This window comes from Nothobranchius furzeri, chromosome 1 (assembly GCF_043380555.1).
Source record: "Nothobranchius furzeri strain GRZ-AD chromosome 1, NfurGRZ-RIMD1, whole genome shotgun sequence".
NCBI lineage: Eukaryota > Metazoa > Chordata > Actinopteri > Cyprinodontiformes > Nothobranchiidae > Nothobranchius > Nothobranchius furzeri.
Genome location: NC_091741.1, coordinates 62,411,972 through 62,433,408, shown reverse-complemented (window position 1 = coordinate 62,433,408; position 21,437 = coordinate 62,411,972). Strand labels below are relative to the sequence as shown.

The window sequence follows — 21,437 nt, the reverse complement described above, 5'->3', positions numbered from 1 at the left end:
CGGGGGCGGCAGACAACAGCGGCGGCCTTCGCTTGCCTGAAAAGCTACAACAGCACCTGGCTGCAGCCGCTGTGGAGCAAAGCTAAGCAAGCAAAGCAATTGATTGTGATATCTGAGCAGAGGTAAATATGTCTTTGTGAGAAAGCTAACGTTAGCTTTTCAAAAGCCACGTTAAAAATAATAGGGATGCCCTCAAATGATCATCTAATCTGTTGTTTGCTGATGACATAGCTGCTAGTAGTTCACACACACACACACACACACACACACACACACACACACACACACACACACACACACACACACACACACAGGTGTTCTGTATGGAACTAGGATTGGGACAATATTCAGCGTAACTTGTACCAAGTTTTGTAACTGCAAACATGTTTCATCACATGTAACTTTGGATTCGTAACTTGTAACTTTGGATTCGTAACTTGTAACTTTGGATTCGTAACTTGTAACTTTGGATCCGTAACTTGTAATTCTCAATTCGTACTTGTATTCTTGTTTTGTAACAGTAACATTGTATTTTGTACATGTATTTTTTATTTTGTAAAAGCAAACATTCATTCAGAAACATGAAACTTTTGTTTTGTAACTAGCAGACTTCCAAATTGAAAAAATCTAAGTACAAGTTTCAAATCAAAACTCACAAAACACACATTTCATTCTACAGGTACAAACCTCACATCCTACAGTGTTACGGATCATTTTGTCTCGATTCTAGCGCCAGTGAGAGGAACTTGGGTGGAACCGGGGGGGCGAAAGATGGCGCTCTGAGTAGCATGTCCGTCTAGGAGCTCTCACTGTTTCCCTCGAAATTGCAAAGTAAATAGCCTTTTTACTCTCATTCAGTTGGCTAAAATATTGTCGCTTGAGGAGTGAAGTCATCTTATGCATTTATGAGCTTAAAGGATCACGCTTACTGTGTGGAAATGTCGGGTGAAAAGTCCGTGAGCGGGAGCAAACGTGTTGCGCCGCCGACTACTCCTAACAAGCCTCAGGTGCAGTCCAAGAAGAAAAATAGGACAGAGGAGGATAAAGAAACAGAAGATGGGGACTCTACACTGATAAAGATTCTAAATGCGGTAACCAACCTGTCTGACAGATTTGATATGCAAGAAAACAAACTGGAAAGTTTAGCCACCAAGATGGAGGAACAGCATAGCATGCTAACGGAGCTAAAGAAAGAAGTCGCGGAGAATAAGAGCAAAACAACGCTGCTGGAAAGTGAACTGGTTAAAGTACGAGAGGAGTTGCTTGCAACAAAAGAAAAGTGTAAGGAACAAGAACGATATAAGAGGAGATGGAACCTACGACTTAAGGGTGTAAGTGAAAAAGACAACGAAGACATAAAAGGCACGGTAACTGCTATTCTGAACAAAATCGCCCCGGGAGTCCCGTGGAGCTTCCAGGATATGGTGGATACGGTGCATCGTATCGGGAAAAAAGATGCTCTCCATACAAGGCAAGTAATTATTCAGTTCGTGAAGAGAGAGTGCAGAGACCTCATCTGGAAGCTTTCCAAGAACTGTGATGTATGCAAGAAAAATGGTCTAAGATTTGCAGAAGATCTGATTCAAGAAGACAGAGAAGCGAGAAGGCTGCTGTGGCCGAAGGTGAAGGAGGCATGGGAGAAGAACAAGAGAGCATACTTCAGAGGACCGTTTGCATTTATTGAAAACACCCAGATCTTCCCCTGAAGAAGGAGATGGGGACGGCTTTCCGAATGAGTGGCGAAGTCATTTAGAGGGACAGTTCTACTAGTCACTAAGCTAGTTTTCTTTGGTGAAATCTTACATTCCTGTTATATCTAATTTAGGGTTTGTTTGTTGTTTATCTATTTATTTGTTTGTTTTTTTCACGTTTTTGCTTTTTGGGTTTAGATCTGTTTTGAATTCCTTATGAGTTCAAGAATATCTTTTATTTCATTAAACGCAAGAGGACTAAAGGACATTACCAAAAGAAAGGCATTATTTCTATTCTGTAAGGAACAAAAAGCACAAGTTATATTTCTTCAAGAGACTCATTCGTGTGAAGACGACAAGGCGTTCTGGAAGACTCAATGGGGAGACAGCATCCTTCTTAGTCATGGATCCAACAAATCTGGAGGGGTGGCGATCTGTTTTAACAACTATCCGGGTAAGCTTGTGGAATATAAAGCAGACTCAAAGGGTCATTGGATAGTTGCTGTTTTGAATTGTGAGGGTGTTTTGTGGATTATTTGTAATGTTTACGGATATAATTTGATTACAGAAAACAAAATATTCTTAAATGAAATTTCAAAAATTATTGGAGAATCTAAAGTTAAATATCCAACAGATAATATATTGGTTGGTGGGGACTTTAACTGTGTTCCTGATGAATGGATGGATAGATATCCCACTAAATTCTCTACACATGTTTATAATCCAACATTGAGAAGTTTTTGTGTAAACAACTCGCTATCAGACGCTTGGAGACATATTAACCCGTGTGTTAGACAATTTTCATGGATACGTACAAATGGTAATAATAAGTCAAGAATTGATTTATGGCTAGTATCTCAAGCTATTTTAGACCAGATCTCTCTTGCTGAAATATCGGCAGCCCCTGTTACGGATCATTGTGTAGTTTCTATAAACTTAATTCCTAAGACAGGAAATATAAGTAGAAACGGATACTGGAAATTTAATGCGTTATTTTTGAATGATGAGGAATACTGTAAAATGATTAAGAAACTATTATTGTCTGTCATAGAAAATCCTCATCTTGATTCTGCAGGGAAGAAATGGGAATTTTTCAAATATGAAGTCAGAAAATATTCTATTAATTATGGTAAAGAAAGGAGGAAAAACAATAAAGAAACAGAAAGACAATTGTTTAGGGATTTGAATAAACTTTGCGGAGATTGTACACTTTCAGATACGAATAGAGAGAAATATTTAAAACTTCAATCAAAACTGGACGAGCTTTATTTAAATAAGGCTAAAGGAGCTTTCATTCGGTCAAGGGCAAAATGGATAGAAGATGGAGAGAGGAATAGCTCATATTTTAGTAAATTAGAGAAAAATAGACAGACAAAAAATGCGATAAATTCACTAAATATTAATGGTAAGTTAATTAAAGATCAAAGAGAAATTTCAGTCAGTATTTATAATTTTTACCATCAGTTATACTCTTCTCACTTTAAAGAATTGGATTCCATAAAATTCTTTAACTACATTGAAAGGTTTATCCCTCAAATTAATTTAGAATTTAAAGAAGAATGTGATATGGATTTGAATATTTCTGAACTTGACAAGGTGATTCAAAAGGTAGCACTGGGTAAGTCTCCTGGCCAGGACGGTCTAACCACAAACTTTTATAAATTCTTTTGGAAAGATATTAGAGAGCTACTATTTGAAGTTTTACAAGAATGTATTCGGAATAATTCACTCTTAACTACGATGAAACAAGGAGTAATAATACTGATACCTAAACCCAACAAAGATAAATCTAATATTGATAACTTAAGACCTATTACATTGCTGAATGTGGACTATAAATTATTCACTCATACACTGGCTAACAGATTAAAAAATGGAATAAATGATTTCATTAGTGAAACTCAATCAGGTTTTCTTCCAAATAGACATATTCATGACAACATCCGTCTGATTCTTGATTTATTAGATTATGAAAATTTGGTAGAAGAGGATGGGGCTATACTGTTCTTAGATTTTTATAAAGCTTTTGATAGCCTCGAACATCATTTTATTATAAAGTCACTTCAGCACTTTGGATTTGGTAAAAAATTCATTGATATTATTACATTCCTATACAAAGATATATCGAGTGCAGTTCTTCTTTCTTCGGGTACGACAACCAGATTTCCAGTTAATAGAGGAGTTAGACAAGGAGATCCTATTAGTCCACTTCTTTTTATTATAGCAACAGAAATGCTGACTTTACTAATTCAAAATGACCAATCAATTAAACCGTTAACAGTGGCAGGACACTCGCTTAAAATAATTCAACTAGCAGATGATACTGCATTATTGTTGAATAGTACCAAGGAAATTCCTAATGCCATGAAAACACTGTCTTTGTTCTCACAAGCCTCAGGTTTAAGGTTGAACGCTAACAAATGTGAAATATTAACAATTCATGATACTGAGGAGTTTCATATTTGCGATATCCCTATTAAGAATGAAATTAAGTATTTGGGTATGAAGATTAATAAAATCTTTAAGGAGAGAGTGGATAACAATATTCAACCGATAATTAATAAAAATCAAAAGATTCTAAATAGTTGGCTCCAAAGAAATATATCAATTTTTGGTAGAATACTTTTAACAAAAATGGAGAGTATATCTAGATTAATCTATCCTGCTTTTTCAGTAGCTATCCCTGACCAATATGTTAAGAGAATAAATAAAACACAATATGATTTTATTTGGAATAATAAACAACATTTGATTAGGAAAAACGATCTAGTAAAACCTATAGAAGAAGGAGGTCTGAAAGTATTTGACTTTGAAGTAATGAATGGAGTTATTAAATTACAATGGCTAAAAAAAATTTTAATTAAGAAAGATTCTATCTGGTTTTGTATTCTTTCATTTCTGTTTGAGAAGATTGGAGGTATAGATTTTCTGTTAAAATGTGATTTTGATCCTCTTAAATTACCCATCAAACTTTCTAACTATATTAAACAAGTGTTGATGTACTGGAAAATGATCTACTCGCACAACTTTAGCCCACATTCCTCCTCTATATGGAATAACAGATTTGTTCTGTATAAACGGAAATCAATGTATTATAAAAGTTGGATGGATAAAGGAGTTTGGGCCATAATGCAGCTGATGGACAGTAAGGGTAAGTTTCTGGAGCATACTGAGTTCAAAATTAAGTATAATATAGATTGTTCTGTAGTGGAATACTCTAGAGTTATAAAGGCTATTTCTCCAGCTGTTGGCCAGATGGTCAGTCAAAGTATTCAACATGGAACAAATACACCTAAGCTTCCCAAATTATCTATAGGTGATTTGAGTTTTACAGACCGTAGATGTAATAACTCTTACCTAAGAGCAGTCTTGTCAAACAAGTTATTCCCTATTCCTGTCAGAAGGAAAGTTCTTTCTCCGATTTTCTCAATTATAGATACTAAAGTCATAAGAACAGAGTTTCTTTCTTACCCTCTTCTCCCCAAAATGAAGGAAGTTCACTTTAAAACAATTAATAATATATATCCATGTAAAGAATTTTTAAATATCAGATTTAATATACAAGATAATTTATGTGTCCTATGTAATAGTGAAACTGAAACTCAGAAACACCTTTTCTATGATTGCAGATCGGTAAATACATTTTGGTCAGATTTATACAATTGGCTTTTATTCAAAAAGAGTTACAATATCCCCTTATTCACATATAATACTATTCAATTTGGGTGTATAGAAAAAAATCATCAGATTCAATTCGTTGTTAACAATTTGATAATTTTTGGGAAATTTTTTATTCACAAATGTCGTTTCATGAAAGTGAAGCCAAACTTTCCTTTTTTCCAAAACGATTTTATGCTATTTTGCAAATCTCTTAAAAAAGTAAAGTCTGTACAGGCTGCTACACTTGTCAGATTTAGTGAAGATCCTGTGAACTAAGGTCCTCTGCCTTTAAATATGTATTTTTATTATTGTGTTATTATTAGTAGTATTAATATTAATATTGTATTTATTTTATTTTTATTTCTTTATAGTGTCTTGTTAATCTTATAACTCCGGTTGTTTCTGCTGATTAGAATATTTCTAATGGTCTAGTTATAAGGTTTTGGGTTATCTACTGAATTGTTCTTTTTTTTTTTTGTTGAGTTTTTGGTTGTTGTTACAATGTAATGTGATTGATGTTCAATAAAAAAAAAACTTGGGTGGAACCAATGAGAGCACGACTCTTAGCTACCAATCACGTTTCTCGAATTCCTGTCCAATCACTGGGAGAGGAGGGCAGGGTTTTGTCAGAGCCGTAAAGAGTTACGACACAAGACTCCTATGGAATGGGGAAGTCACGTGGTTCACGTAGTGTCGAATAGTTCCAAACAGCCCCGCTGCTGCATTGACTGCAGTTCATTTCAACTATTCGGTGTTTCGGAAGGATTTTCTCCGGTAAGTTGATGAAATGTCATCATTTTGTTTCATTGTGAAGCGTTAGCTAACCGCTTAGTTGTCTCCTCACAGAACAAGACTATCCCAGCATGCTTTGCGCGCCGGCTGTGGATTTTCAACAGGCAGAGAAAGGGGAGAGCTATGAAGTTTTAAACGTAAGTTTGTTAAAAACTAGCCGTAGAAACCTAAAAAGCTTAAAGCGGTTCCGTTTATAGACATTTTTCATTTGTATATTTGTTCTTTAAATTACATTTTAGGCAGAAATCAGCCAGAACGAGTTTGTATCGCGGGTCCCAGTTATTCCTGTGTGTGTGTGTGTGTGTGTGTGTAGCGAATTAAACTTGTCATTTGTTTTAAGGACAACGGAGCAAAGAAGCGTTTTTATTAAGCTTAGAGGTGGAGTGAAGCTGTTTACACACAACCACAGAAGTTCTTCTGTGAAAAGTAGTTTTACATTCAGGGATTTACACAGCTGACACGTTTTAATGAAGTAAAATGTTTGTGTGAAGAATATAATTTTTATCTTCTCGTGTGGATAAATGTAAAAATGTGTTTACTGCCTTTTTGTCACCTGTGGTCTCTGATTTTCTCTGTAGGACTGCAGGTGTCCAGGGTCAGGAGAGGCTTTACCTGTCCTGGGAGAGAGGCCTTCTACTGTCATCATGTTATTGTAATTTAGCTGTTTGATATTTGAACACATTTATTAAAACAAATACTAACTGAGAACTCTTTCTGGTCATTGATTTTATCACCAGTTTTATTATTACAGATGTTTTAACATGTTACATGAACAGAAAATGAAAAGATGGTAAGGAGACAAGATTATTTATAATAGGTTACACTTATTTACAGATCAAAACCAGTATGGACCAGTTATGTACGTTTAAAGCAGGATTAACCTGAGTGACTCTTCCTGGATCATTTATTTAAACTGAGTGAGCAGGAAGTCTTTAACAGTGCAGCTGGATCTGCTGCAGGAGGATCCAGATGTGGATGGAGGGCTGGAGCAGACCCGTGGCTGGATGTTTCTGGCCAGAGGAACATCATACAGGACGGTCTGCAGAGAGAGCTTTGGGACGCTTCCTCTCACTGTCCACTCCATCGTCTATCTACAGGGCCTGCTGGGCTGGCTCAGACGACGGCTGTTACATCTCTGTGAATGACTTGCCTGTTAACAGTAGTGGTGGTCTGCTGGTACCTCCTGCAGGACAGAGCACCACTGACCTCCTCCACACACATCTTCCTCAGGCTCATCCTCCCGACCCACAACTTCACCAGCACAGAGGCAGATGTGCAGCACAGTGCATGCTGACCTGTAATAGATTAAATAAGAGTTTGGTTTTTTATAGAAAAATGTAAAACAAACATATAACCTGCAGTACACTGGTTCTGTTCAGTTTAAAGAAAAGCAGCAGGGAAAACTACAGAGAATTTACATTTTTAAGACAGATCTAATCATTATTAAGCTTAAGTTGAATAAACAAATGCACATTGAAAACACTTCAATGCTATTTTATTAAAAAGTCTGTTTTTTAAAACGTTTTACCCTCATTTGATGCAAAATAAGTTCTACGGTCCAATTTACATCAGAAAACATCCTGCTGCATTCAACATTTATAATGCATTTGGTTTATATTAATTACCTACATGATAATACTCTGTAGAAATGTGTTGTGTTTGTTTAACAAGTTCATTCTGTAGCTTAAAACATACATGAAGCCATCTAAAGTTAACATGTAAGTCCTGAAAGCTTCTAGAATAAACTAAATTACTTTACCTGAAAACGGTTGTGAACAAACGCTGCTGATGGACGTGAAGCTGCTGCAGCTCCTTAATATTCCTGCTCCATTTTCGAATTCAGCTGAATTCGGACAGTCTAGCCTTCACCTCTACAGTGACCCGCAGGTCCCGTCACAGCCGTGGCGGCAGCTACACGCAAAGGAAAAATGCTAAAGCTAGCAAAAATCTAGCAGGAATATTAGCGGTTAGCTAACGCTTCACAATGCAACAAAATGATGACATTTCATCAACTTACCGGAGAAAATCCTTCCGAAACACCGAATAGTTTAAATGAACTGCAGTCAATGCAGCAGCGGGGCTGTTTGGAACTATAATGGGCCATTCCCATCTGTACCGGGTCGGCCCGGGCCGGGTAGCGTAGGTTGTTTACATATCTGGGTGGCCTGGAATTTTCCCGGTCCAACCAAGGCTCATTCTCGGCCCTCTTCCCGAGGGGTACTGCTTCAGGCCGACCAGGGCCAACACGCCCACTGCTGACAGCAAATTCACACCTTCCATTAGAGCAAGCCTCTGATTGGTGGGTAGAATCAGCCCACATGGGCTTAAGGCAAGGATGTGTGGAATCAACCGGGCCAGGCTGGGGCCGACTGGGGCTACCCGGCCCGGGCCGACCCGGTACAGGTGGGAATGGGGCTTAAGACACTACGTGAACCACGTGACTTGCCCATTCCATAGGAGTCTTGGAGTGTCGTAACTCTTTACGGCTCTGACAAAACCCTGCCCTCCTCTCCCAGTGATTGGACAGGAATTCGAGAAACGTGATTGGTAGCTAAGAGTCGTGCTCTCATTGGTTCCACCCAAGTTCCTCCCACTGGCGCTAGAATCGAGACAAAATGATCCAAGAGCATCTGGCTGCAGACATCAGCTGGCGTCTTTGCCGTGACAGGAAATGACGTATCCGGAAAAACAAGTGTCATTACCTTCGCCGGAAGTCAATACCTTCGTCGGAAGTAGTTTTTTTTTCGGGTCATTACCTTTGCCGGAAGTAGTTTTTTTTTCTTGAATACGCTTTATTGACAAAGCACAAAAGTAGTTTGGATTTGTCAAAACCATACCGTGTCGTTTTTCTCTTCGATTTGTACACATTTAAGAGAAAAATTACACGGTGGGTCATTACCTTAACCAGAAGTCATTACTTTCACTGGAAATAGTTTTTTAAAAAACAAAACTTACCGGAAAAAGCTTTTTATTTCGGATTTTTTTTATCTCTTCAGATCTGGACTGGCAAACTTAAGTAACGTTGTTACCTGCGTTGCATGAAAATTGAATATTAAATCCCTTTGTTCTTCAGACAGGGAATTTTTATGACAGTAACACATACATACATACATATATATATATACACACACACACACACATATATGTATATATACACACAAACAATAAAAGGCTGTAAAGTGAATTAAAAAAACATATGGAAAAAATGAGAACACATTAAACTAAGACTTTTCAAAATGTGCAAACAAAATAGTACTGGCTAAATATTCAGTTTTATTGCTAAGCCCAAGATGAACTTTTGACCTACACCAATTGCTAAAGTACAGGACTCCCAGAAGCAGTGAAAAACATTTCAGCAACACTCCTCTCTCACCAGCAACAAAAATTAGTTATTAAATATCCATAACACTGTCCTATTGTGTATCACAGCAGCTCGTTGCATCACAATTTAACTACTACAGCTGATAACTATTTAGCTAGTTGGTATTTATTTTGAGTGAAAGACAATAAAACCAAAGAAACACTTGATTTCACAACCATTTTATTTTGGGTACAAATGAATTTGCTGAAGCATGGCTTTCTCAGCTGCATATCGATTCATCCCCTCCCATTTTTCCAAACACTTTTATTGTTACCTGAAAAACATGCAGGATTACTTCAACGTCGTCGTCTTCCTCCGCTTGTCCGGGTCCAGGTCGTGGGGGCAGCATCCCAACTAGGGAGCTCCAGACCGTCCTCTCCCCGGCCACCTCCACCAGCTCCTCCGGCAGGACCCCAAGGCGTTCCCGGACCAGATTGGAGATGTAACCTCTCCAACGTGTCCTGGGTCGACCCGGGGGCCTCCTGCCGGCAGGACATGCCCGAAACACCTCCCCGGGGAGGCGTCCAGGAGGCATCCTGACCAGATGTCCAAACCACCTCAACTAACTCCTTTCGATCCAGAGGAGCAGCGGTTCTACTCCGAGTCCCTCCCGGATGTCCGAGCTCCTCGCCCCATCTCTAAGGCTGAGCCCGGCCACCCTACGGAGGAAACTCATTTTGGCCGCTTGTATCCGCGATCTCGTTCTTTCGGTCGTTACCCAAAGCTCATGACCATAGGTGAGGATTGGGACGTAGATCGACCGGTAAATCGAGAGCCTGGCTTTCCGGCTCAGCTCCCTCTTCACCATGACAGATTGGTTCTACGTCCGCATCACTGCAGACGCTGAACCATTCCGCCTGTCGATCTCCCGATCCCTCCTACCCTCAATCGTGAACAAGACCCCGAGATACTTAAACTCCTCCACTTGAGGTAGGACCTCTCCCCCGACCCGGAGTTGGCAAGCCACCCTTTTCCAGTCGAGAACCATGGATTTGGAGGTGCTGACCCTCATCCCAGCCGCTTCACACTCGGCCGCGAACCTACCCAGCAAGAGCTGAAGGTCAGAGCTGGATGAAGCTAGGAGGACCACATCATCCGCAAAAAGCAGAGACGAGATTCTCCTGCCACCAAACTCTGTTAAGGATTACTTCATACACTGTCAAATGTTTTCGAAAAGTAACTTTTATACCAATCACTGCTGAAGACTGCTTTGTACCTCTGGAACAAGGACATCAAACACCAAGTCCAGAAACTGGAACTCTCTCTTCTTTATTAGTTTATCTATTCCTGAGCATGAACCAATCCGCTCTGTCAGCTCATCAACCTATAAAACACGTTAACATAAAAATGAACAAAACGTTCCTCTCAGCATTAGACAACGGACCCAGGTGGCCCACTGACCATGCATCCACATAAATAAATGTGATGCAGCTTATTGTAAGTCAGTATACATTTACCTGTGCATCAGCAAAGTGGAACATCAGTGGCTTTAGTCTTTGCTTTAATTTAAGCGAGACACCTGGATTGTGCCACAGATACATGAGGCCAGACTTCACTCCACCGCTGCAGAGATCCTTATACACAGTCTGAGTAGAGACAAGAGTTAAAAATAAGCAACATTACCACAGATAACAAGAGATTGCATTATCCTATGTCCAATTTTAGAGTCTTAATTTATTATAATTAAACATTACCTTGATTTCACCATCTGAAATCACTGCCTGGGTTCCATTTTTCAAAGCCTCGATTGTCCTGTAATTTAGATAAAAATACATCTTATTAGCAAATGAAGAATACAAGCACATGTAAGGAGTTTTGTCAGTGTCACTTGAAGAAGTCCGATATTCATTTTAGATCTATATTTAAGGCCTGTAACTCCTGAATGATTTGCAGCTAAATGTGCTTAAATCCGGTAATATTAATATAAACCAAACCCGATCAAAGCAGTCAGTCGACAAAAATATCTATTTTTTATAAGGTTGGGATTATTCTGAAACAGAATCAGAAGGAGGGCGGCATTAATTAGAGAAGCGGCTACTATTTCAAAGTTATTGTACCTGTTGCAGGACACCTGATTTGTGCAACCACAGTAGAATGACCCAGCACACCACACACAATAACTGAAAAATATTTAGAGATATTGAAAGCTAAGCTTGTCCAGAAAATACATTTTATTTCTGGGTGCACAGGACCAGTTCCAGTGTGGGCCAGATGCTGAAAAATAAATTCATAAATCTGTCTTTTTGAAGTTTCACAAATCAGAGGAAGGTTTCACAAATCACAAACTATGTTTTATGCATACAAGCCCAGAATAATCTAAAACAGGTTTGAAGAGTGTATGTATTGTAGGTTTTGAGCTAGAGCAGAATAAAAATGGTCAGAGTAGAGAAAAATTGGGTGTATTAGCCCTTTAGCCATTTCCCGAATCGGAAGCTAACTTCAGCCTCGTAAGAAAACTAGTGATTGAAACCACTTACAAATCTCTGAAAATCTACGCTTTTTAATTAAAAAAGGGTATTAATAACGTTTCAGTCAAGTCAGTATTAGAAATCGTGGTCTTTATATCATATCTAAATTATATATAAAGTTAAAATTATTACTTTAACTGTTTTAACAAACAGGGAGACCAGAAAAATCAAATAGCTAAGTTAAAGCTAAGCTACAGTTGCTGATAGCTTTATTTATGTAGTTTTTGTGTTAGCTAGCTTGTGATCTCCCTGCATTCGTTTGAAGACTGCGTGTTAATATTGAAACAATTAGCTATGAAACACGGTGCCTTTGCAATAATTCTCTGGTAAAGCTTTAAACGCTACAGTGCCTACATTTAAGAACTAAGAACGGTTGCAACAATTAGTTAATTTCATCCTTATCTTTCTTTCTTTATCTATCATCCTTATCCCTACCTTTCCTCAATTGAAACCCGCCGAGTATGGTTGAAACAAAAACAACGTAGCGGCCGCCAAAAAAAGACCAACTTCCTGCCAAGGTCTTTCGCTCGTCGATTTTCCGGTAAAAGTAATGACACGCCATCTTGCTCTCGACACACCAGCTGATGTCTGCAGCCAGGTCCTACTCAAATGATCCGTAACACTGTAGGATGTGAGGTTTGTACCTGTAGAATGAAATGTGTGTTTTGTGAGTTTTGATTTGAAACTTGTACTTAGATTTTTTCAATTTGGAAGTCTGCTAGTTACAAAACAAAAGTTTCATGTTTCTGAATGAATGTTTGCTTTTACAAAATAAAAAATACATGTACAAAATACAATGTTCCTGTTACAAAACAAGAATACAAGTACGAATTGAGAATTACAAGTTACGGAACCAAAGTTACAAGTTACGAATCCAAAGTTACAAATTACGAATCCAAAGTTACAAGTTACGAATCCAAAGTTACATGTGATGAAACATGTTTGCAGTTACAAAACTTGGTACAAGTTACGCTGAATATTGTCCCAATCATAGTTCCATAGTTCTGTACTTGTTCAATAAAATCTGTGATGTAATTGGTGGTGTATTTTCATGATCATGCCTTTTGATAACAATTTGGAAATACTTTCATAGGTTGAGGCTGTTAAGCAAGCAGGATGAAAGTGAGGACACATCTTTCATGTGTTTAAATCTGTATATTTAATTGAAATTAATTCAAAGCTGATTATGATTTAGACCTATTTTCAGCAGTTTTCATTATTCCAGAAGAGAAACAGACCTGCTGCGCACAGCTGGGTAAAATAGGGCAGTTTTATTATATGTCATACCCAGGTCAGGCACACACGTGTATCCTATGTACTCTGCTGTAATAAGATAACCTCAATGCTTTAGAGCCATAGACATAAAGTAAGTCCCACAGTGTGATAAATACAAGATTTATAAGTTCACTTCTTACGTTTTTCAGTGTTTAATCAATGAAACAAAAAACGTTTGCAAAACAGGACAGAATGGCGCCAAGTTCTTATTTTCTAAAAAAAAATATTTATATATAAAAAACTCGGGCAAGAGGACAGTCTGCACTTAGCAAGGGAAAACGGTTTGCTGCTAAATGAAAGAGCCAATCGTAGTAGAGCCCATCTAGCCAATCAGAGGCGAGAAAGGCGGGACCTTCCTTGGTCACCCTAGAATTCCAAAAGACGCAGCGGGGACGAGCCATACATGACGGCTGGTTACTACCAGCAGCCTTTGCGGTACGTGAGACGAACGTAAACAAAGATCGTCTATTCCCACAAAATACCCTTCTAACACAGACCTGAAACAGCAATTAAACGTGTCACTTAACCGCTATGTTGCCCCGTAACGCACATGATTTCTTAATTAATTGATTAATGCATTCTTATACATTATTCTTCAGAAATAAAAAATGCATTGAAAACATAATGTGTTACGTTGAGTGTTCTGTAGTTGTGTCCACAACGTTTCTTTGATGTAAACGACCTTTTCTCAATAGAACATCTTTAAAAATAGACTTGTATAAACTACACCGAAAAAACATTCTAAACATTTATATATTATGCATTTATATTATACAATTATATTTTATATTCGGTGTATAAAAATGAGCTCATACGAATACCTTCATAGCTACTGTATCACGTGATCCACCCACCGAACAGCAATGACCTCTCTTGTTAGCTAACGGGAGCTAACCAGCTGAACAGGCATTTCCAGATCAAAGAGCTCCAGAGCAATGGATCAGACTAAACAAGATGAGGATTACGGATATGAGCTGTTCCCGGAGAGACACGAAGGGATGCACAAGAAGTCGCCGTTTAAAGAAGCCCTGACCACGTTCAACCACAAGTGTCAATTCATGTTACAGGTTGCAATGGAAACCAGTGAGTTTTGGAACTCCTTTAATATAAAACACCTCAGCGCAGAGGTCACGTTAGGTCATGAACGTGTCAGTGTCTGGGTACTGAAAGCGTTTTAAGCACATGTGAGGGGCAAAGGTATGGTGCTCTGTTGTCACATTCAGAGAGAGGTCTAACCCGTGTGTGTGTTTCTGTCAGGTCCGTATGCCAAACTCCTTCTCAGTGCCATGAACAACTCAGGATGGTGAGTGGAACCTTTTGAGTCTCTGCTACCTTAAACCTCACGTCAGAGCTTGAGTGGTGACAGAAACCAAGCTGAGGTTTCTTTAGCTGTGGTTGCACAAAGTTATTAAATGTCGTCCATATGCAGGGACGAAATTTTGATTTCAGAAGTGGGGGGGACACAGCAGGCTTGTGCGGATTTGGGGTGGGGGGTGTTATGTAAAGACCCCTTGACACGTCACGTGCCCATCTCAATAATTTTTCCATCCTCTATATATATATATATATATATATATATATATATATATATATATATATATCAAAGTTAAAAAATGTACAACTCTATTATTATTTTTATTTATTATCATTATTGAAGTGCAGTTTTGGCTGTTGACAATGGATAGGCCATTGTATTTATTGTTTTGGGTCTTTTTTATTGTTTTTGGTGCAACATTTTCTAACAGGGAGTGAGATTCTTTTTTTATTCAATTTTTGTTTGTTATTTTTATTCATTTAGAAGTTCTGGTTCTGGCCATTTCAATGTTAAATGAAGGTTTATTTGTTGCATTTTAAAGGGTGTACTTGCATTATTATGATATATTAACATTATATTAGTGGTTATTTTGGTCTAGATAATGTACACAATATCGCTTATCATCATCAATTTGTTGGACAAAATATCGTCCAGCAAAATTTGTTACATTCCCAGGCCTAGTCAAAAGTATAAAAATTATTTATACATAAACGGTCCCTCCTGAGATCTGGCCATTTGTTCATTTGTTGTGTTAGAGGACATGCTGAACTAATGTTTTACACATGATCATCACCCTAACATTTGAGTGTATAAAAACATATTAAATATGTTTTTCCCTTAAAAGTGTTTAAACAGTTGTTGCATTTCAACACACAAAAAATAAATGGAAAAACTAAGATAAATCTAATGAAAAGTGTACATCTTTGACATTAAGCTTAAAAAATCTGTTGACGATGATGATACTGTTCATTTTTCAGAGCTTTTTAATGTGAAAATATACATTGCAATAGATAAGTTTACAATAAAGTTAAATGATAAAAGTTTTGAAGTTACACTTCTACTACTACTAGTAATAATAATTATGATGATAATAGTAATAATAAAAAAATAATTATTATAATAATACGAATAAATTGTGTCTGAGGAGGCAGTTATGTGGAGGAGATGAGTTTGTAAAAGTTAGTTTTGAGTATGTGTGTGAAGGAGGAGGTGAGTCTGAGCTTAATGCAGGGGTGTCACATGTTCCAACTTACGTTTTGACTTTGAAAGAAGTCTCTTATATCCACTTTTCGTTTTCTTGACATGCTGCCTCCTGGCTGTGCCTAACTACCAAAGACTCACAAATGAACACTTATTCAAATGTTATGTAATGGAAGCTGAGCTGAGCTCTGATATTACACAGCGTCTAGTTGACGATGTGACTCAGTACCGGTGTTCCCTAGCGGCTCCAAACTAGCAAAACAACGTGAGCACGTTCTGACTGTTTACAACTTGAGTGACAGCAGCAACAGCCAATAATACGTTAGCAAGTATCAGCAGAGCCAATAGATTAGCTTTTGGGCGGGTCTAATAGTAAACCGGTTTCCGTTTCGGTCCTAGTGCTCAACCAAATCCATTTAATGGAGCGTTTTTGGATGGAAAAAAGTGCAGGGGACCAAAACTGCCTTTTGAAAAAGTGGGGGGGGGACATGTCCCACCCGTCCCCCCCCCCAAAATTACGTCCCAGTCCATATGCAAATGTGCTGAATAGTAGGGCTGTCGCGGTTGAGGAATTCCTCCTGCGGTGATTCAGGGTGGCTTAATATTGCGGTGTGCGATAGTATTGCAGCCCTTTTTTATTGCAGTACTATCTAAACATAATGTTTACACATTTAAAAAAGGTTAAAAATTGCCGTGCCTTCTTTAATAACACTTTACTGAATGCAGATCAAAGGGCAGTAACAACACAGATCGCAGTAACGCTTGTTTCTCCGACAGTCGGAGTCCGACTGAACTTAAAAACAACAAAATTCAGGAGAAGGTTAAACTTTTAAATGCAAATTTGGCAGCAGCGTCTAACAAATAAGAAACAAGTCCCCATTTTGTTTAGTTGTTTAAAATCAAGCATAAAAAATTACATGTACCGGGCGCGCGCACGCTGGGGGGGGGGGGGGGGGGGGGGGGGGGCGCACTATCATTTCACTTTCACACACACGAATGACGGTGATTTATAGCTCGGTCACGTCCTTGTTACCCACAAGGAAAACCAGCATGTTAACTACGGTTTGAGAGAGGATCTGAGAGGGGTGGCAACATTTGCAGCAACACTGAAAACCCTCTCGGATGGTGCGCTCGTTGCACTAACGCACACGTACTTGCGTACGACTCTGGCGAGCAAAGGGAATCTCTCCCGGTTGTTGCTCCACCATGTCACAGGGGTTTTCTTTAGGGTGGATTCATTCCTCCTGCAGGTAGCGAGTGAGCTCCAGCTCGGATCAAACTCTTCGGGACGGCTGCAGAAGCAGTGCTTGTCCGGGACTTCAGCAGGTCTCCGAGCATTTATTTATTTATTTTTGCCGCTGGTGGCAGCTCTGTCTCGGCCAAGGACTCTGGCTGCGCACAGCAGCTGACCTACTGAAAACCAAAGTGCTCCCACAGGAGCGAAGTAACGTTTCGTTTTGATACCAGTGCAGCCATCCTTCTCAACATGCATCATTGAGTTGAACCAAGTTCAGTAATCGCGGTGGCCCATGATGCAGCGCGGTGGGCTTCTTCATATCGCGATATTTCATTTTTGCGGTTACCGCGACAGCCCTACTGAATAGTAGCATTTTTATAAGGGAAGTCAAACAATAATTTTGCTTATTGAATAAACAAGCCCAAACCATGATAGTACCACCACCATTTTTAGATGATCTTGTGCCAAAATGGAATATTTTCTTTGATTCAAACTTAAAACTTTTCTTTTAAAGGTGTGGAGCCTTTTCTTCTCCAGTAAATCATTTTTCTAAGTCTTAGACATCAGCAAAATACTTTTTTCATTATTATTTCTGATTATAATCGGTTACTCAGAGTTTACCACGCAGGCCGAACATGAAAATGGTCTCCTACACCTATCCTGCATTAGCTTCTGAAAGAAAATAGTTGGTGAAACTCAAGGATTTGAAAAGCCTGACAGATCTACATCACTAGCTGCTCCTAAAGGTGTGTGTCCTTCACAGTCCCCGTGCAGTCTCTGGTGATCTGACCTTCATCCCTAAGGGAGAGAAGTTCCTGGAGCGCTGCGGCGCTCCAGATTATCATTTCAGCTGGTTCTGTTTAAAAAGCAAAACTTACGGCTCGTGTTTACTTCCATTTTGTTATAGTTGCCGGCCGGAGCTCAGCAGTAACTTCCCATGTGATCATGACACCTTGCTCTGTTGCACCAAGGCACAATATACATTCACAACCCCGGTGTTGCGGTAATATATTACTACCAAGCGTGGCTGCACAAATGCCGCAAAATTCCCGCAACGCCATGCCACCACGGCACATTCATAAGACACACCGTGGCGGCAATAATACACTAATTTGCCGGCATTGTGTGTCTTCTAAAAAGGGCTCTTGACTCACGACGGGGAAAGCTGTTGTTGATGTAGCATCCAGGAAACCGCAGAGAATGTCTCAGCTAGTAGAAGCTAATGGTTAGCATTAGCTACTCCACCATACAGCAGAACTCCTCCAGGCTTGTGTTGTTTGCAGAGATAAAACATCAGCGTTGCGGAGCAGAGTCATGCTGCGGTTAGACAATCAGAGGAGAGATGTCCAAAAGAGATAATAGTCCAAAAGCTGTCGTCTGAAGCTACTTTCTCCTCCAGCTGACTTGTACTTCCCCTGATTCAGGCCCATCTGAGACGAAATCCCCCAGTACGACTTACACGCCATTCGTCCCTACTTGAAACTACTACAAAAGTATTGACTAAACGAGTGTTCAACACCTTTAATCTCTAAAGTTTCCTTTTCTGTTGGCAGCAAAGTGTCTAAAGACCGACATTTCTCCTGTGAGGACTGTGATGGGTCGGTTAGCGGTGGCTTTGATGCAGCTTCCTCTCAGGTAGGAAAGAAAAGCTTTTATTATGTTGTGTTGCATCTTAAGATCTCAACTGGTGATGCGATTTGTCTCCCAGGTCGTTTTGTGTCAGAACAACATCCACCAGCAGGCTCATATGAACCGGGTAGTGACACACGAGCTCATCCATGCCTTCGACCACTGTCGCGCCCACGTGGACTGGTTCAACAACTTCAGACATCTGGCTTGCTCTGAGGTGATTAATGGTTTGTTTGAATCAGGGCTTTTAATGAAAACAGATTTTAAAATTCTCAACTCAAGGTTTTCTTTAGATTCGAGCAGCTAACCTCAGTGGAGACTGCTCTTTTACCAATGAGGCTTCCAGATTTCACTTGGGCTTAAAGGAGCATCACCAGGTACTTAAACCGGGGGGTAAATGTGACTCTTTATGGGTGGGTTTCTGCTCTCTAACTAAACTCTAACTCACTGTTTTCTAACAGGAATGTGTACGGGGCCGTGCCTTGCGCTCGATCCTGGCAGTGAGGAAAATCAGCCGAGAGGAGGCTCAGAAAATCGTGGATGAGGTCTTTGACTCGTGTTTCAACGATCACGCGCCCTTCGGTCGGATCCCACATAGCAAGAAGGACGCAAAGTTTGCCTACAGGGATTATATGAACAGAAGTCGATATTACGCAAACCTTTAGTGTTTGTTTCATCGTTGTTTTCCTCAAGGTGCTCTGGCAGGTGACACCACCGTTGACGGTTGCGCCTTGGTCAGCATGAAATAGTTAAACCAACCATGTCTCTTTAGAAGGGATAGTCTGAAGCCCTTTTCACACATCAGCACAACTAGGAAGGAAGGCACCTCTGTGCTGCTGTAGTTCCACTTTACTTATTTATACCTGTTGAGCTTTTGGGTCAGAGATAACTGACTCCGCCTCCTTTTAAAATGACACTAAAGCTCAGCTAGAGGGGCCGCGTGAAAAGGGCCAGTGATTGATTTGTCCCTGGGACAAAAACCTGAAACAGACAAGACTCTGGTGTGAAAGGATTGTGCAGACTGACATCTGGGATTTATTTATTGATTTATTTGAACCGATCAGTGGGTGCTTTACAGGAAATCCGAGACTTTCTTTCTGTCCATCAATGTTTGCTGTGAAAGTCGTGTGTAGACCTCCCAGGATTCCTTGCTGCCAAGCTGGTTTTAACACAGAAGTCCAGTGACCAGAGCTGGTTGTGCTTGATAGAAAATATGAAATTAGATTTCAATTAAAGTTTAACTTTGTTTCTTACTATGTAATGAATTGATTGTGTTTGGACATTTCAAAGCACTCATCAAAGATCACTCCCATGCATCGATGGATAAAGTAATTCTATTAATGTTCTGTTATCGTGTTAATGACTCTCAGCTTCCACAACAAGTTCACTCTCTATCTGTAAAACAGACTTAGTTAAAGCATTTAATATTTGCGAAGGTTGATCAGCCATCTTGGGTCTGATCTACTATATAACCAGTCGTAGACGTACGTTAGGATGTGAAAGTTTGGGCAGCCTAGTTAATCTTTATGATTTCCTGTATAAATTGTTGGTTGTTACAATAAAAAAAATAGTTTAATACATCACAGGAGAGACACTCAGTGATGTTTGAGAAGGGAAACTAGGATTTACAGAAAGTGTGCAATAATTGTTTAAACAAAATTAGGCAGATGCATAAAGTTGTTATTTTATTGATTCCAAAAGTAATTACTGGAACTCAAAATTGGTTTGGTAAGCTCGGTGACCCTTGACCTCTATACACAGGTGAATCCAATTATGAGAGTATTTAAGGGGTCAATGGTAAGTTTCCCTCATTGAATCTTCTCTGAAGAGTAGCAGCATGGGTCTCAGAACAACTCACATGACCTGAAAACAAAGATTGTGCACCATCATGGTTTAGGGCAGGGGTATTCAATTCCAGGCCCAGAGAGCCGGTATCTGCTCCAACACACACAATTCAGTGGATTAATCACCTGTGCAGAAGCTCATCAGGCTCTGCAGAAGCCTGTTAATCACCTGCTGATTGAATCAGGTGTGTTGAAGCAGACTTAAAACTAAAATGTGCTGGATACTGGTCCTCCAGGCCCATAACTGAATACCCCTGGTATAGGGGAAGGAGAAAGCTGTCTCAGAGATTTCAGCTGTCTGTTTCCACAATTAGGAACATATTGAGGAAATGGAAGACCACAGGAACAGTTTAAGTAAAGGGTCCAAGTAAGAGACCAAGAAAACAAGAAGAAAACAGAAGCAAAGAATGGGGAGAACAGTCAGAGTCAGCCCACAGACCAGCGCCAAAGGCCTACAGCATCCTCTTGCTGCAGGTGGAGTCACTGTGCATCATTGAACTATTGAGTGGACTTTACACAAGGAGATGCTGTATGTGAGAGTGATGCAGAGGAAGCCTTTTCTCCATTCACAGAACAAACGGAGCTGCTTGAGGTATGCTGAAGCACATTTGGACAAGCCAGCTTCATCTAGGAATAAGGTGCTGTGGACTGATGATACTAAAACTGAGTTATTTGGGCATAACAAGGGGGATTATGCATGGAGGAAAAAAAACGCTGCATTCCCAGAAAACCACCTGCTACCTACAGTAAAACATGGTGGTGGTTCCATCATGCTGTGGGCTGTGTGACCAGTGCTCAAAATATCACTGTGTGTGTCTCCTAAATGATATATTGAACTGAATTTTTTATTGGAACAACCAACAATTTATACAGGAAAATCATGAAGATTAACAAGGCTGCCCAAACTTTCACACCCCACTGTACATCAGATGAACTAAAAAGTCAACCTACCACATTTATCAGAA

The 21,437-nt window shown here is 39.5% G+C and overlaps 1 protein-coding gene and 1 long non-coding RNA gene across 4 annotated transcripts; both read left to right on the top strand.

Moving 5' to 3' along the window:
• The first annotated feature begins 8 nt into the window (after positions 1-8).
• atp23 (ATP23 metallopeptidase and ATP synthase assembly factor homolog) lies at positions 9-19,974 on the top strand. Of its 3 annotated transcripts, none has more exons than XM_054739475.2 (6): positions 46-122; positions 14,505-14,550; positions 18,553-18,634; positions 18,708-18,845; positions 18,922-19,005; positions 19,090-19,974. In XM_054739475.2, exons 2-6 carry the CDS (start codon positions 14,534-14,536, stop codon positions 19,291-19,293), a joined length of 525 nt encoding a protein of 174 aa, XP_054595450.1. In that variant the 5' UTR covers positions 46-122; positions 14,505-14,533; the 3' UTR covers positions 19,294-19,974. The 3 variants fall into 3 exon arrangements, with proteins under 3 accessions (XP_070410702.1, XP_054595450.1, XP_015809162.1); XM_015953676.3 differs by lacking the exon at positions 46-122 and adding an exon at positions 14,074-14,330; XM_070554601.1 differs by lacking the exons at positions 14,505-14,550; positions 18,553-18,634; positions 18,708-18,845; positions 18,922-19,005; positions 19,090-19,974 and adding an exon at positions 680-4,369 and having other exon boundaries at positions 9-122.
• LOC139071716 (uncharacterized) lies at positions 5,967-6,851 on the top strand. The gene is made up of 3 exons (XR_011521541.1): positions 5,967-6,125; positions 6,198-6,280; positions 6,722-6,851. It is a non-coding gene; the product is annotated as an uncharacterized lncRNA (long non-coding RNA).
• Positions 19,975-21,437: the final 1,463 nt, after the last annotated feature.

Bases quoted from the DNA above. Each gene is read 5' to 3' on its own strand.
- atp23 (XM_070554601.1), top strand. From the start codon at position 906: ATGAGCTTAAAGGATCACGCTTACTGTGTGGAAATGTCGGGTGAAAAG.